Source organism: Myxocyprinus asiaticus, chromosome 41 (assembly GCF_019703515.2).
Source record: "Myxocyprinus asiaticus isolate MX2 ecotype Aquarium Trade chromosome 41, UBuf_Myxa_2, whole genome shotgun sequence".
NCBI classification, from domain to species: domain Eukaryota; kingdom Metazoa; phylum Chordata; class Actinopteri; order Cypriniformes; family Catostomidae; genus Myxocyprinus; species Myxocyprinus asiaticus.
In genome coordinates, this window is record NC_059384.1 from 12,241,960 (window position 1) to 12,255,458 (window position 13,499).

General features: G+C 36.3%; 1 protein-coding gene across 1 annotated transcript in view; it reads right to left on the reverse strand.

Moving 5' to 3' along the window:
* Positions 1–1,467: 1,467 nt before the first annotated feature.
* The window catches only part of LOC127431625 (parapinopsin-like), a 56,827-nt gene continuing 44,795 nt past the window's right edge, over positions 1,468–13,499 (reverse strand). Inside the window, exon 4 of the mRNA XM_051682152.1 lies at positions 1,468–5,301. Within this exon, the coding sequence (XP_051538112.1) occupies positions 5,026–5,301 (276 nt within the window). The 3' untranslated portion in view covers positions 1,468–5,025. The remainder of the gene's footprint in view (positions 5,302–13,499) is intronic.

Below are 13,499 nucleotides of genomic sequence, written 5' to 3' on the forward strand. Positions count from 1 at the left end.
GGTACACGCTTGACTCAACTGCACATCCTAGCACAGAAGCTGATTGTGTGGAGCAGTACATGCTTATTCATCACACGCGACGCATGTCCAGGGCATACTAAACACAGGAGCGTATTTACTGTATGAAGAATGGAGACTTCACCAGCAAGTGGTGAGCCAGGTGTGGGAGAGATACAGGCAAGCTGCCCTATCTCTTTGCATCGCCCAAAAACGCTCACTTACTGTCATCTGAACCAGTGTCAAAAGCTAAAACCACAGAGACTGAATGGCAGCCAGAGAAAATAAAGACATTTGGAACAGCATGAGGTGAGTAACCGTTGAAAAAATAAATGGGGACCAATCACTGTATCTAAAAACGTACACTCTCCTATTTTTCATATATTAACCTAGAACAATCATATGTGCACACAAAGGCCCAGGTGAGAGTGAAATTGTGTGCACATTGTGAGGTCCATTTTGAAGCAAGTGCCATGTTAAAAATAAGTGATAGGACTGTCTACAGCTGAAGACTGTGAAGAGCCCCTATGCGACCCTCTGACAACTACTGCCTGCACCAGAACACCCATCAGCACCACACATACACAAACACACACACACAAGCTTTTTCTATACACTCCTTGTATAGCTGGAGTCTTAACACTGGGAGGTGGAAATGTATAATGTAATAAATATACTGTATATATGGTCACAGTGCAGATAACACCTGCATGTAAAATGAGTGCATGACTTGGAATTGAAAGTGAAGGCTCTTTCTTTTTGGCCATTTGCATGCCATATTTGAAGTCCCTATGTTTTTTCTGTTCTTTATGTCTTATGCACTTAGATTGATCAATCAACATCTGGAAGTATGCATTATGCATAGCTGGACTCATGTTGGATATGATCAGTCAGGTTTAGGTACAGTAATGGGTGGTCCTGGTGGGTGATGAATGGGGGTGCGGGTAAGTAAGCTTCTTCTGAGCCATCAAGAACAATTTTTTCCAAGGCATGAGAATTCCCTGTGTATCTCCACCATTAAAACTATTGATTCATCCTCTACGAGAGGAATTTATCATACTATGTGTGACTTTCCCATTTTCAAGTTTCAAATCAGATCCCAGTACATCACACTGTTATGAAAGACACTAAGAAAGCAGACATCTGTCACAAAGATAGATGATGCAGAGGTTTTACCCTTTGCATTTTGGTATGAAAAAATAGGAAACATTACTCATTTTGTTTAACAGAAGTAAAAGAGAGGTCATTTTTGACAGCTTAGATCAAAAATCTTATATTTTATGCCAGAGCAATCTGGAAATTTCAATGAGGCAGCTTGGTTCCTGAACAAACTCTGAATTGTGCTTCATCTCTTGTAATAAAACTGTCTTACAAATTGATCTTTAAAGACATTGTGGTAATTTAAACTCAATTTAGCAATCATACAAAGAGTTACTTTTATAGAAGCCAGATACATTTTTTATACTCAGACAGATATTTTTATTTGCAATAACATTTGTAACATTTGGGGGGAACAAAAATCTGCTTTGGTAATACATAATACTGACAGTTGCTTGCAAACACACACACACAAATATGTTTGTCAAATGGACCCGTCTTCCTAAACGTGCAATCAGAACGTAGAACAACAATCTCTGCACTGCAAAAATTATTTTCTGTCTTTCTTGATATTACTTAAATACTAGAAAAACTTGTTTTCAGAGAATACATCTTTCTGATCTCATTGGCAACACGGTTTAGTGAGGTTTACACTTAATAACAAGAGAAAAGTATTTGCTATTGGTGTAAGAAACCTAATTCAAAACTTAATGTATTTTCAAAAAAAAAAACTAAAAAAAAAAAACTTATTTTGTTTCTCAAGTAAATAAATTACTGGAAAACCACACAGAAATACTGATTAGGAAAATACATTTTTGCAGTCTGACCAAAGACAGATCACTATGATGAAACAAAACATAGACTAATGAAAAGATAGAAGACAGCAAAAGTATCAGAAATCATATTAAATTTTCTTAAGAATGTACCACGCAAGGGAAAAATCCTCAAAAGATAATAGATCAAATGCAATTATGAAAAAATGTGTGCTGTTCATTTGCATTTGTATGCATTCTGAAACAATATGCACGGCACTGCCTGCATAGAACATTCTTGCTTAATTTACTGAATTAACATTTTGCAAATCGTCAGCTTTGCATTATTGTTTATCGGAATGGCAAATCTATATTACAAGCTAAAAAACTGGGTCACATAAAATCCCTTCATCCCTCAATCTACAGTATAAATAGTTCTCATAAAAATACTCACTAATGTTATTTCACACCCTCTTTTTTGTACAATATACAAATTACCCTGCAATTAACTAAAAATTATCACACTGAATTAGTTTATTTCACATATCCACTCTCGTAAAAAATAATCCTGTTGCTCCTTTAATCCGAAAGCTTGTGTTTACAAATTTGCTATTCAGTAATAAACTATATGGGTTTATGAGGGTAATCCTCCATTCCAATATAACACATAAAGTGATGATCGTTGTCAATCCAGACTTATAAAGCCTTATGAAATTTTTAGTTTAGTGCTAAAATGCAAATATATATCAGCATTTTTTAAAATTATTTAAACATTACAGAATTTCTAGTGCAACCTAGTAGGTTCTGTTGTATGTACTATGTGTACTTGCATAAGAAGGGAAATGTTATGACACTGAAATTGATCAATAAAATGATCATATCACACTTTAAAACATGTTTTTCTTTCACTGACAATAAGAAAAGCTTAAGATAAGCCATAACAAAATCTAGTAAAAGTGGAAAATAGGACTTTCGATGTTTCATGGTATGACCCCTTTAAATTTCAACAGCATTGTAAAAATATCCCCTGACAAAAAGGTTTTGTGTGGTTACTGTATTGTACTTGTAATGTCCACATGACGAGCAGAATTATGAGACAATTAGACTGCAAGAATAGCATCACTTTCAACAAATTGTGCTACAGTGGTTGTTAAACCATGAAAGGCAACTCAAGAAGAAAATGGCCATGTTATAATATTGGCGAAAAAAACAGACTCATGCTTAGTTTCAAATATAAACAGACCTCACCAAACTCATTGGTAGATTTACAGTTGAAGTCAGAAGTTTACATACACTTAGATTGAAGTCATTAAAACTCATTTTTTAACCACTCCACAGATTTCATATTAGCATACTATAGTTTTGGCAAGTCATTTAGGACATCTACTTTATGCATGGCACAAGTAATTTTTCCAACAATTGTTTACAGACAGAATGTTTCACTTTTAATTTGACTATATCACAATTCCAGTGGGTCAGAAGTTAACTGTGGCATTAAGCAGCTTGAAAAATTCAAGAAAATTATGTCAAGCCTTTAGGTAATTAACCAATTAGCTTCTGATAGGCTAATTGGAGTCAATTGGAGGTGTATACGTGGATGTATTTTAAGGCCTACCTTCAAACTCAGTGCCTCTTTGCTTGACATCATGGGAAAATCTAAAGAAATCAGCCAAGACCTCAGAAAGAAAATTGTGGACCTCCACAAGTCTGGTTCATCCTGGGGATACATTTCCAAATGCCTGAAGGCACCACATTCATCTATACAAACTATAGTACGCAAGTATAAACACCACGGGACCACGCAGCCATCATACCGCTCAGGATGGAGATGCATTCTGTCTCCTAGTGATGAACATAGTTTGGTGCGAAAAGTGTAAATCCATCCCAGAACAACAGCAATGGACCTTGTGAAGATGCTGGAGGAAACAGGTAGACAAGTATCTATATCCACAGTAAAACAAGTCCTATATAGACATAACCTGAAAGGCTGCTCAGCAAGGAAGAAGCCACTGCTCCAAAACCACCATAAAAAAGCCAGACTACAGTTTGCAAATGCACATGAGGACAAAGATCTTACTTTTTGGAGAAATTTCCTCTGTCTGATGAAACAAAAATTTGAACTTTTTGGCCATAGTGACCATCGTTATGTTTGGAGGAAAAAAGGTGAGGCTTGCAAGCCGAAGAACACCATCCCAACCACGAAGCATGGGGGTGGCAGCATCATGTTGTGGGGGTGCTTTGCTGCAGGAGGGACTGGTGCACTTCACAAAATAGATGGCATCATGAGGAAGGAAAATTATGTAGATATATAGAAGCAACATCTCAAGACATCAGCCATGAAGTTAAAGCTCGGTCGCAAATGGGTCTTCCAAATGGACAATGTCCCCAAGCATACCTTCAAAGTTGTGACAAAATGGTTTAAGGGCAATAAAGTCAAGGTATTGGAGTGACCATCACAAAGCCATGACCTCAATCCGAACTGAAAAAGCGTGTGCGAGCAAGGAGGCCTACAAATCTGCCTCAGTTTCACCAGTTCTGTCTGGAGGAATGGGCCAAAATTCCAGCAACTTATTGTGAGAAGCTTGTGGAAGGCTACCCAAAACATTTGACCCAAGTTAAACAATTTAAAGGTAATGCTACCAAATACTAACAAAGTGTATGTAAACTTCTGACCCACTGGGAATGTAATAAAAGAAATAAAAGCTGAAATAAATAATTCTCTATTATTCTGACATTTCACATTCTTAAAATAAAGTAGTGATCCTAACTGACCTAAGACAGGGAATATTTTCTACGATTAAATGTCAGGAGTTGTGAAAAATTTAGTTTAAATGTATTTGGCTTTTAAACTTCTACTGTACATCCAATACTTGACAAATAAGAAACTTAGATCCATGTGCATTTTTTTCCTACTATTTCTGCTTTAACCACTTTAGTAGTGTCGTCTTTGTCTGCATCTGTTCACATTCAATATCCTTTCTTTCCCACAAAGGTCATGCATGCTGCATGACATATGATCTCCAAAAAGGGCTATGTCCCAGTTCCTCAGTCCTTAGCAGACCATGGCAACTTCCCCTCCCTCAATTCTTTTTTCTGTCCGTTGTTCACCGTGACCTCTATGTCATCTTTAAATCCTCTGTATTGGAATGGGTTGTGATATTTGCTTGACTGTAAAAGTTCAGGCATTGTAATAGGCCACAAGAGAGACAACAGGTTTGCTGGGCATTTGGCCCACAGCAGGAGAGGGTCCTTCACCCTCTGAGGAAGTTTTCTGCCCATCGCTGTGTTGAGCATAGATAGTAGGGGGGCCAGCTGAGGCCACTGCAAAGGTCATGTTCTGGCCATTGGCACGTCGCACCGTCCTGAGAGTTTTGGTGACTTTGGAGGAGTTTTTAAAGCTGGAGCCTCTCTCTGGAGTCGTGCACATGATGAGGGCATGGAAACATCTGCAAAACTGACACACAAAGAGACTTAAAACATAAAATTTGTAATCCTTAAAGGGATAGTTCACCAAAAATTACAATGCTGTCATCATTTATTGTTATGTTATGCCAAACCTGTGTATCATGCTTTCTTCAGTGGAAAACAAAAGAAGACATTTTGAAGACTTCTTAAAGGAATAGTTCACCCCAAAATTTAAATTGTCTCATAATTTACTCACCCTCATGCCATCCCAGATGTGTATGACTTTCTTTCTTCAGCAGAACGCAAATAAAGATTTTTAGAAGAATATCTCAGCTTTTTTGGTCCATACAATGCAAGTGAATGGGTGCCTACTTTGTGAAGCTCTAAATATCACATAGGTCAGCATAAAAGTAATCCATATGACTCCAGTGGTTAAATCACTATCTTCAGAAGTGATATGATAGGTGTGGGTGAGAAACAGATCAATATTTAAGTCCATTTTCACTATAGATTTTACTCCCTGTTCAGTCAGTTTCCACTGTCACTTTCACATTCTTCTTGTGTTTTTGGTGATTCACATTCTTCATGCATGTGCCCCCTACTGGGCAGGGAGAAGATATTCTATCAAAAATTGACTTAAATATTGATCTGTTTCTCACCCAAAAGTATCATATCACTTCTGAAGATATGGATTTAACCACTGGAGTCATATGGATTACTTTTATGCACCCTGTATGTGCTTTCTGGAGTGTCAAAATGTTGACGCCCATTCACTTGCATTGTTTAGACCTACAGAGCTGAGATATTATTATAAAAATCTTTGTTTGTGTTCTGCAGAAGAAAGAAAGTCATACACATCTAGGATGGCAAGAGGGTGAGTAAATAATGAGAGAATTTTCATTTTTGGTTGAACTATTCCTTTTAAAGGTTGCAAAAAGCACCATAAAAGGATCATAAATGTGGTCCATATGACTCATGTGCTTCCAAGTTTTCCAAAGCCATACGCTGCTTTATGAAACAAACTGACCAAAGTAATTTTTGACTGAAAATCTTGCCTTCTGCCATAGCTCTCCTTGGCGGTTCATGAGAGTTCATGAAAGAATTAGTCCGATTTGTGAATGAATTATTTCCTTGAGTCAGATCTTTTCAATAAATTGGTTGATCTTGTTCACAAAACCAGTCTGAATGATTTGTTCATGAATCAGACTAATCTGTTTCTCAAGTTCAACTCAAGTTATTGTTATAGCTCAATGGAGGGGAAGATTGTCAGTGAATAACAACTTAAATTTTTGTCTGTTTCTCACACAAAGGTATCATATGGCTTAAGAAGACTTGTAATATGGCACACAAGTCATATGGACCATTTTTATGATACTTTTCCACTGTTTTTGAAACTTGAAAGCTTCAGTCCACATTCATTGGAAACTGGAAAATAAAGACCAGCACAGTCTTTATCATTTCTGCTTCTGTGTTCCATGGAAGAAAGAAAGTCATACGTGTTTGGAACATCGTGAAGGTGAGAAAATGGTGACAGAATTTTCCATTTTGGACAAGATGGAATTATTTTTCTTTTCTTTGCTATTGTAATGGATTTGCAACAGCAGGAATGATAAACTAGCAGTCAAAAGGGGGGAATAATCAGTCCTGGAACAACTGCTGATGCTCTGTCTACTCTAATGTGGAAAGGCTTGTTTACAAATTGAAGGCTTTTCGTGCACAAAATTCAATAACTGATGCAGGACCTCTCAGCATGAGTATAGGCAGTGATTATCCAAGAGTGATGGAGATGCCTGTTTGAAGGTGCCAATCCCATGCTGAGCGCCTGTGTATACATATCTACATTCCCCCGCACACAGATTGCACACTCACAGGAAACAGCTTGCAGACACTGACCATCAGGTCGTCACAGATGGAAACAAAGCTGCTTTACTTGTTGAAAATGAGAGAAAAATGGATACCAAAAAAATTAAAAAATGGAATCAAGGGACTGTATTATTCTCCAAACCTCTCCTTTGTGCTCTTGAACTGCATTTTTCATTATAGATAAAAGTCTATTGTAGTTAATCATTCCTGTCTAGAGGTTTTGTAGGAGTAAAATGCATTTTCCAAGAGAAGGTGTTTTATCGATTTGTAAGAGAGATTTCCTGTACCACATCCTCACAAAATTTTATGGCCTTCGCCATAAAATTTTGAGCCAAAACTTTAAAGAGATACACTGTATGAATACTAAAGCTTAGAAGAGCATTCGTAAAGGTCAAGCAACTCCATTTCTCTAAGGGAAGACATATAACCTCCCTTAATGTCAGTGCAAGATATTTTGCTCTAAGAGGCCAACACATTTACATAAGAATGCAAAGGACTAAATGAGGAAATGTTAGAGAACAACCCACCTTCAGATTGCGAAACGATTTCATGCAAGTTTTGAGTAGATGAATGGCTAACCATAAAAGGAATGTGTAACTAATTTGCCCTTCAACATTCTCAATTTCAGGAGCTCAGCTGGACATCCTTGGAGGCAACCAAGACAACTTAAATTTATTTATGAAATATATAGGTTTTTTTTATGCCATGATGGCAAAACTATATGAAATACAGTGCTCCAAATGTCTGAGACCACTAGTGAAAATTCTTCTATTTTGCATTTTTCTAATTTAATTTTAAAAACAATTACTAATTTGGCAACTTCAGATACATTTCAAAATATCTTTGAAATTTAATTAGCATTTTATTGTACAGTACGTGTACTTTCTGGGTAAATATTAGGTAATTATGTTGTACCTCAAGACAAGTGTGGGGTAATAACAGGTACTTACTTATGGTATATGTGCATGGTAACTTATGTTGTACCTACAGACAAATGTGGTATAACAATACTTACTTACCCAAAGAGTACCTACATGGTAACTAATATGAAACTTTACAGTACATCTCAATGCTACACACATGGTAAATCAGTAATACTTACAGACAAGTGTGGGGTAATAACAGGTACTTAATTATAGTGTATGTACATGTTAACTAATGTGAAACATTACGGTACTTACCAATACTTTAAAAATGATATGTATTAGTAAGTACAAGTCCTCATGGTACATGCTTTGGAAGTTGGATGGGATCTTACATAGAACCAAATATGAAACTCAGCATTAACTATACAGTATTTCATAGGGTTAATACTTAGTTATTTTAAGCACAGCCTTCTTCACATGACAACTGGTAAAGTTAAGTGCAAATATGAGTCTGGTAGCTACTGCATATGTCCAAAATGAGAACTGTTAACACACACATAATTATTATATTAAGTATAATAATTATATATGAATTGCCAGAAATTACAAGGATGTAAGGAGGGTAATGTCATGGTACATACCAATCAGTTAAGAGAATTAATGTTCAGTTAAATATTGTTAGGTAAGGTGAACTGCAATGGTACTCAAAAAGTATCTTCATCCATGCTTGATTTTGAATTGTAGATTTTCAGTGTGGTCTCAGAGCCCACTGTATGTTGGAATAATTCCTACTGCTATCACCTTCACACCACCTTAAAACCTATGCTTTGTGTCTGTCTGATGACAAAAACATTTGAAAATCTATGCATTTTATGCAGCTGTAGATTTCAGGGTAATATAATCAACAAAACAGCGAGATTTCACCCCTTAAGAAAACGTAGTGTACTTAGTATACGTCCATTTTCAATGTATACTTATAGTCTACTACATTTCCTCAGAAGATGCCAAACTTTGCAGAACCATCACATTTTATCAGTTAAGGGCAGCTCTCTTTGTGTTTTGTACAGCTAAAAAAGGCTGCACAACCTAAAACCTTTATAAATAAGTCAATTATCAATGGCTTTTATAACCCCTGTAGACCTGGAACAGAAAACACAGAGAGCTAGACAGAAAGATGAAGACAGAGAAGAGAGATAGACAACTACAGGGGTTTAGATTGGGTTCAGGGGGTCACGGTTATGGCAGGCTGCAGATTCACACTTTTCCCAAGACAACTGGCTTCAGTCAGCCTGTTAATGGCTGTTCAGTGTTCTGTTAGCATTGACAGGATGCAGTCATGCAAGACCATGGCACTCTCTGACAGTCACCTCAAAAGCCCTTACAGTCTCCCCTATAAATCCACAGCCATTCAAGATATCCATCTGCTTAATGTATCTACCAGTGTCCGAAATTTATGTTTTTATTAAAAGGAAATTCTGTCATCATTTACTCGTGCTCATGTTGTTCCAAACCCGTATGTCTTTTTTTGTGTCCTTCCGATTAACTCAAAAGGAGATTTTAGACAGAATGGTATAGGGACAAGGGCTGGGCAATATGTCTACAAAAATTATGTCTCTATATTTTTCAGTCAATTGACAATATATATATATATAAATCTTGATAATTATATATTTGCTCTGAAATGATTTAAAATGTATTTGTTTTTGTTTTCAGAAGAACTATTATTTCAACTAAACAGCCATTAGTCAAGAAGACTCAAAATGTTTAATGCATTAAGTAAAAATCTAGTTAAGACTTATTTTTTGCAACTTATTCTTTGAAAATTATTTTAACACTGAATTATTATTGTGGGACCCAGCCAAGTTCCTTATTATTATAATATAATAATACTGAATAATTATTACTATTATTTTAAGGATTAGATTTGATTTATGCAATAGTAATGTGTTTCTGTCATGTTATTTTTTCAACTGGTGCTTTTATTTTGGCGGAACACTGAAAGTGCACTGGAGTTTGTATTTGACAGTTTACAGTGTTCCTCATTACAAATTTGATGAGACACTGTGATTTTCTTCTTTTCTGTGATACTGTGTCGTGTTTTTAGATTTCTATAATAACTTGTTGCAGTTACAAATGTTTGGAATTGCACGATTGTGTGAATCTGCAGTTTTCACAATGTAAGCAAACGGCTCTGAAAACAGCATTTTATGCGAGCTCCTTGGTATCATGTGTGAACTGAGCAGCAGTCTAGCTAATGAAGAGCGGAACGTTACGTTGAAACGTTACGTATATTAAAATCCTGTTGATGGAATTTTGCTTTATGTGCATCTCCTTTGTTCTCTACTGTTTTATTATGAGTTTTTTAGATTCTGCACCCTAATACCTGGTATATTGGATGTGCATGCCTTTGTTTGTATATTTTTTTAACTGAGCAGCATGTCACCAATTCACTCTGCAGCGTGCACTGACCATGTATTCACGTCATAAAGTCACAGCCTTTTGAGGTTTACTTCTTACATATGACTATGTCCTGAAAGCCCTGAAGAATCATGAAATTAGTCTAAAGATGTGCTCTTTAGGAAATGCAGCGGCCAAATAAAAGGGGCATTAAAATTATCACGATATTCACGTAATTGCTTAATTTTATATCGTCAGGAAAATAATTGTGATTAAATCGTGAATTTTCAATATATCACTCAGCACTAGTAGGGACAGCCTGTCACCATTCACTTTCACTGAATGTAAAAAAAGATGCAACGAAAGTGAATGTTGACTGAGGTTAACATTATGCCTTACATCTTTTGTTTTCCATGGGGAAAAAAAGTCAAACAAGTTTGGAACAAGTAAATTAAGACAGAATTTTCATAATTCCTTTAAGAAGCCATATTTGCCCCCTGAAATACATTTTCAGGGGCATTTCTTTTACCTTTGTAAGAGCCTTTTTTCCCCCAACATATACAGTATTTGTCCAACATATTTTTCATAAAAAATCAGAAACAACATCACATTTAACAACACTAGACTCTGAGACAAAAATACAGATATACAGTAGCAACTACAGGTCACTGTTGTGCTAAACCCAGGGGCATAACAACTATTAGATATGGGGGCCACAACTTTTAGAAATTTAAGCGGCAATCAGCCTATTTATTATCGTCTACCCTCAGCAAATCAGTTAGGACTGCTGGGCCTATTGAATATTAATTACATGACACCACAAAATTAATATTAATGAGACAAGCTAATTCATTTTTTTTTTTAGATGTGCCTAAATCCCTGTCTAAACCCATAACTAGAACAGAATATTATGAAATATCAAATATTAGATAACAAACATTACGTAACAAAACAAAGCAGTAATTCATTTGAAATATCTGTGGCATTTTTGTCACTTTCAATGGCATTTCTTCCCAAGCCCCAGCTAATTTTTGACTCTAGTATCTACTGATAGGGATGACTTAGTGGTGGTGGTAATAAACCTGTATAATTCTGAAATTGGTCACATTGCTGTCAGCTGTCACAGATGTAGCTCTCTGATCTATGTGGGTGTTTTTTAGGGGGCAGCAGGCAGGTGAAGAATGTGATGCTTGTAAGGTGGAAGGAATAAGTCTATAAATGGAATCAGATCCACAGACTCATTACAGGGGCCAGCAGGAGGTCCAATGAACGCTGCAGAGATGATGAAGGTAGCGCAGGTAGATGCTGATTATCTGGACATGCTGTAGGACAAGAATGTGGTAGACTACTTCTATTTTAGCCAAGCAGATTTAGTGCAAGTGATATATTGGTTTTACATGGACATTAACACAATTAGTTATAAGGATAAGATGACACTATTTTTTTCTCAATATGGATGTGATATTTGTTTCGTGGTTAAAGGAATAGTTCACCCAAAAATAAGAATTCTCTGATCATTTATTTACCCTTATGTTGTCTCAAACTTGTATGACTTTCTTTCTTATGCAAAGCTCAAACGAAGATATTTTAATGGAGTTATGATGTCTATTTGTCCAACTTTGACCAAATTTCAAGCTCCAAAAAGCAAATAAAGGCAGCACAAAGGTAATCTATAAGACTTCAGTGGTTCAATCCATGTCTTCTGAAGTGATCCAGTCAGTTTTGTGTGAGAACAGACCAAAATGTAACTCCCTTTTCACTATAAACATAGACAACAGCAGTCTCCTTGGCGATCATGATTTAAAGCTCAATTAGACTTCCTTGCGCAAATGTGTCAATCACTAGGAACATAGTTGCCAATTTCATTTTTTATAAGCGACTTTGGGCTTGTTTTTTCAGAAAGTCACTTGTAAAATGTGTAGTCGCAGGTTGCGTTTTTTTGGGGCTTATTTTCAGTAGTCGGTTGCCGCTTTTTGGGCTTGCTGGGGCTTCTTAGCACTTAGCACAATAAAGTATAACACACTACTGATCGCAGCTGTCAAATAAATGTAAACGATGAGAGAATTATAATTTTTGGGTGAACTAATCCTTTAAGGTCGTAAGCCAGAGACAAAAAGCTTACTTGTTGGTTTGTTAGTATCCATATAACTTAATGCACAAGTAATTAAATAAAATATGAAATATTAAATCAAATATAAATCAATGTGACGAGGAGGAGGGCGTGGCCGGGCCGTGAGGGTGCACGGCTGGCGCTGAGTCAACTAATCAGCGTGAGAGAGAGATAAAGGGGAGCCGGAGACGCCAGTTCATGAGAGAGAGAGAGTGTTTGTTTATGTTTGTTTTATGTTGTTTTACATTCATTTCTGTCATTAAAGTTTACATTGACTGTTCTGTCAGTTCCCGCCTCCTCCTTGCCCACCTTACCTCATTACAATAAATTCAGGGTCGATTTAAAAATTCTACAAGGCACTATCTGGTCTTGCACCCCAATATATCAGTGACCTTCTCCTCCCTTACTCCCCTACCAGAGCACTCTTCTGATCAACTTTTATTGAGGGTTCCTCATTGCCGCTATAGATCTAAGGGTGATTGTGCCTTTTCTGTGATAGGTCCTAATCTATGGAATTGTCTCCCTTTCCATGTGAGGTCAGCTTAATCACTAGCCATTTTTAAATCTTCTTTAAAAACATTTTTATTCTGTGGCTTATTATGTTTATATTTAACATTAAATCAATCTGTTTTTATATCACTCATATATTATGTCATTATTTATTTCTTTATTTGTTTGATCTGTAAAGCACTTTGGGTCAACTTCTGTTGTTTTTAAATGGGCTCTATAAATAAAGTTTGACTTGACTATATATTTCAAAACAAAAATATTGGTCAAAATACAGATAGTCCTGCTCCAAACTTATTCCATTGGTTGGGCCAGTGTTGCTGTGTTGGGCTGGGATGCTCTAACAAGGTCTCATGACAACTTGCAAGATATGGTACAACTTGGCTTGTACAAAAAAAGGTACAAATTATTTTCCATACAGACAAACCAATCAACAAACAGAATTACAAATCGATTAATTACAAAAAATGTTAGCAAGCCTCCTATCCAACACTTTATTTTATT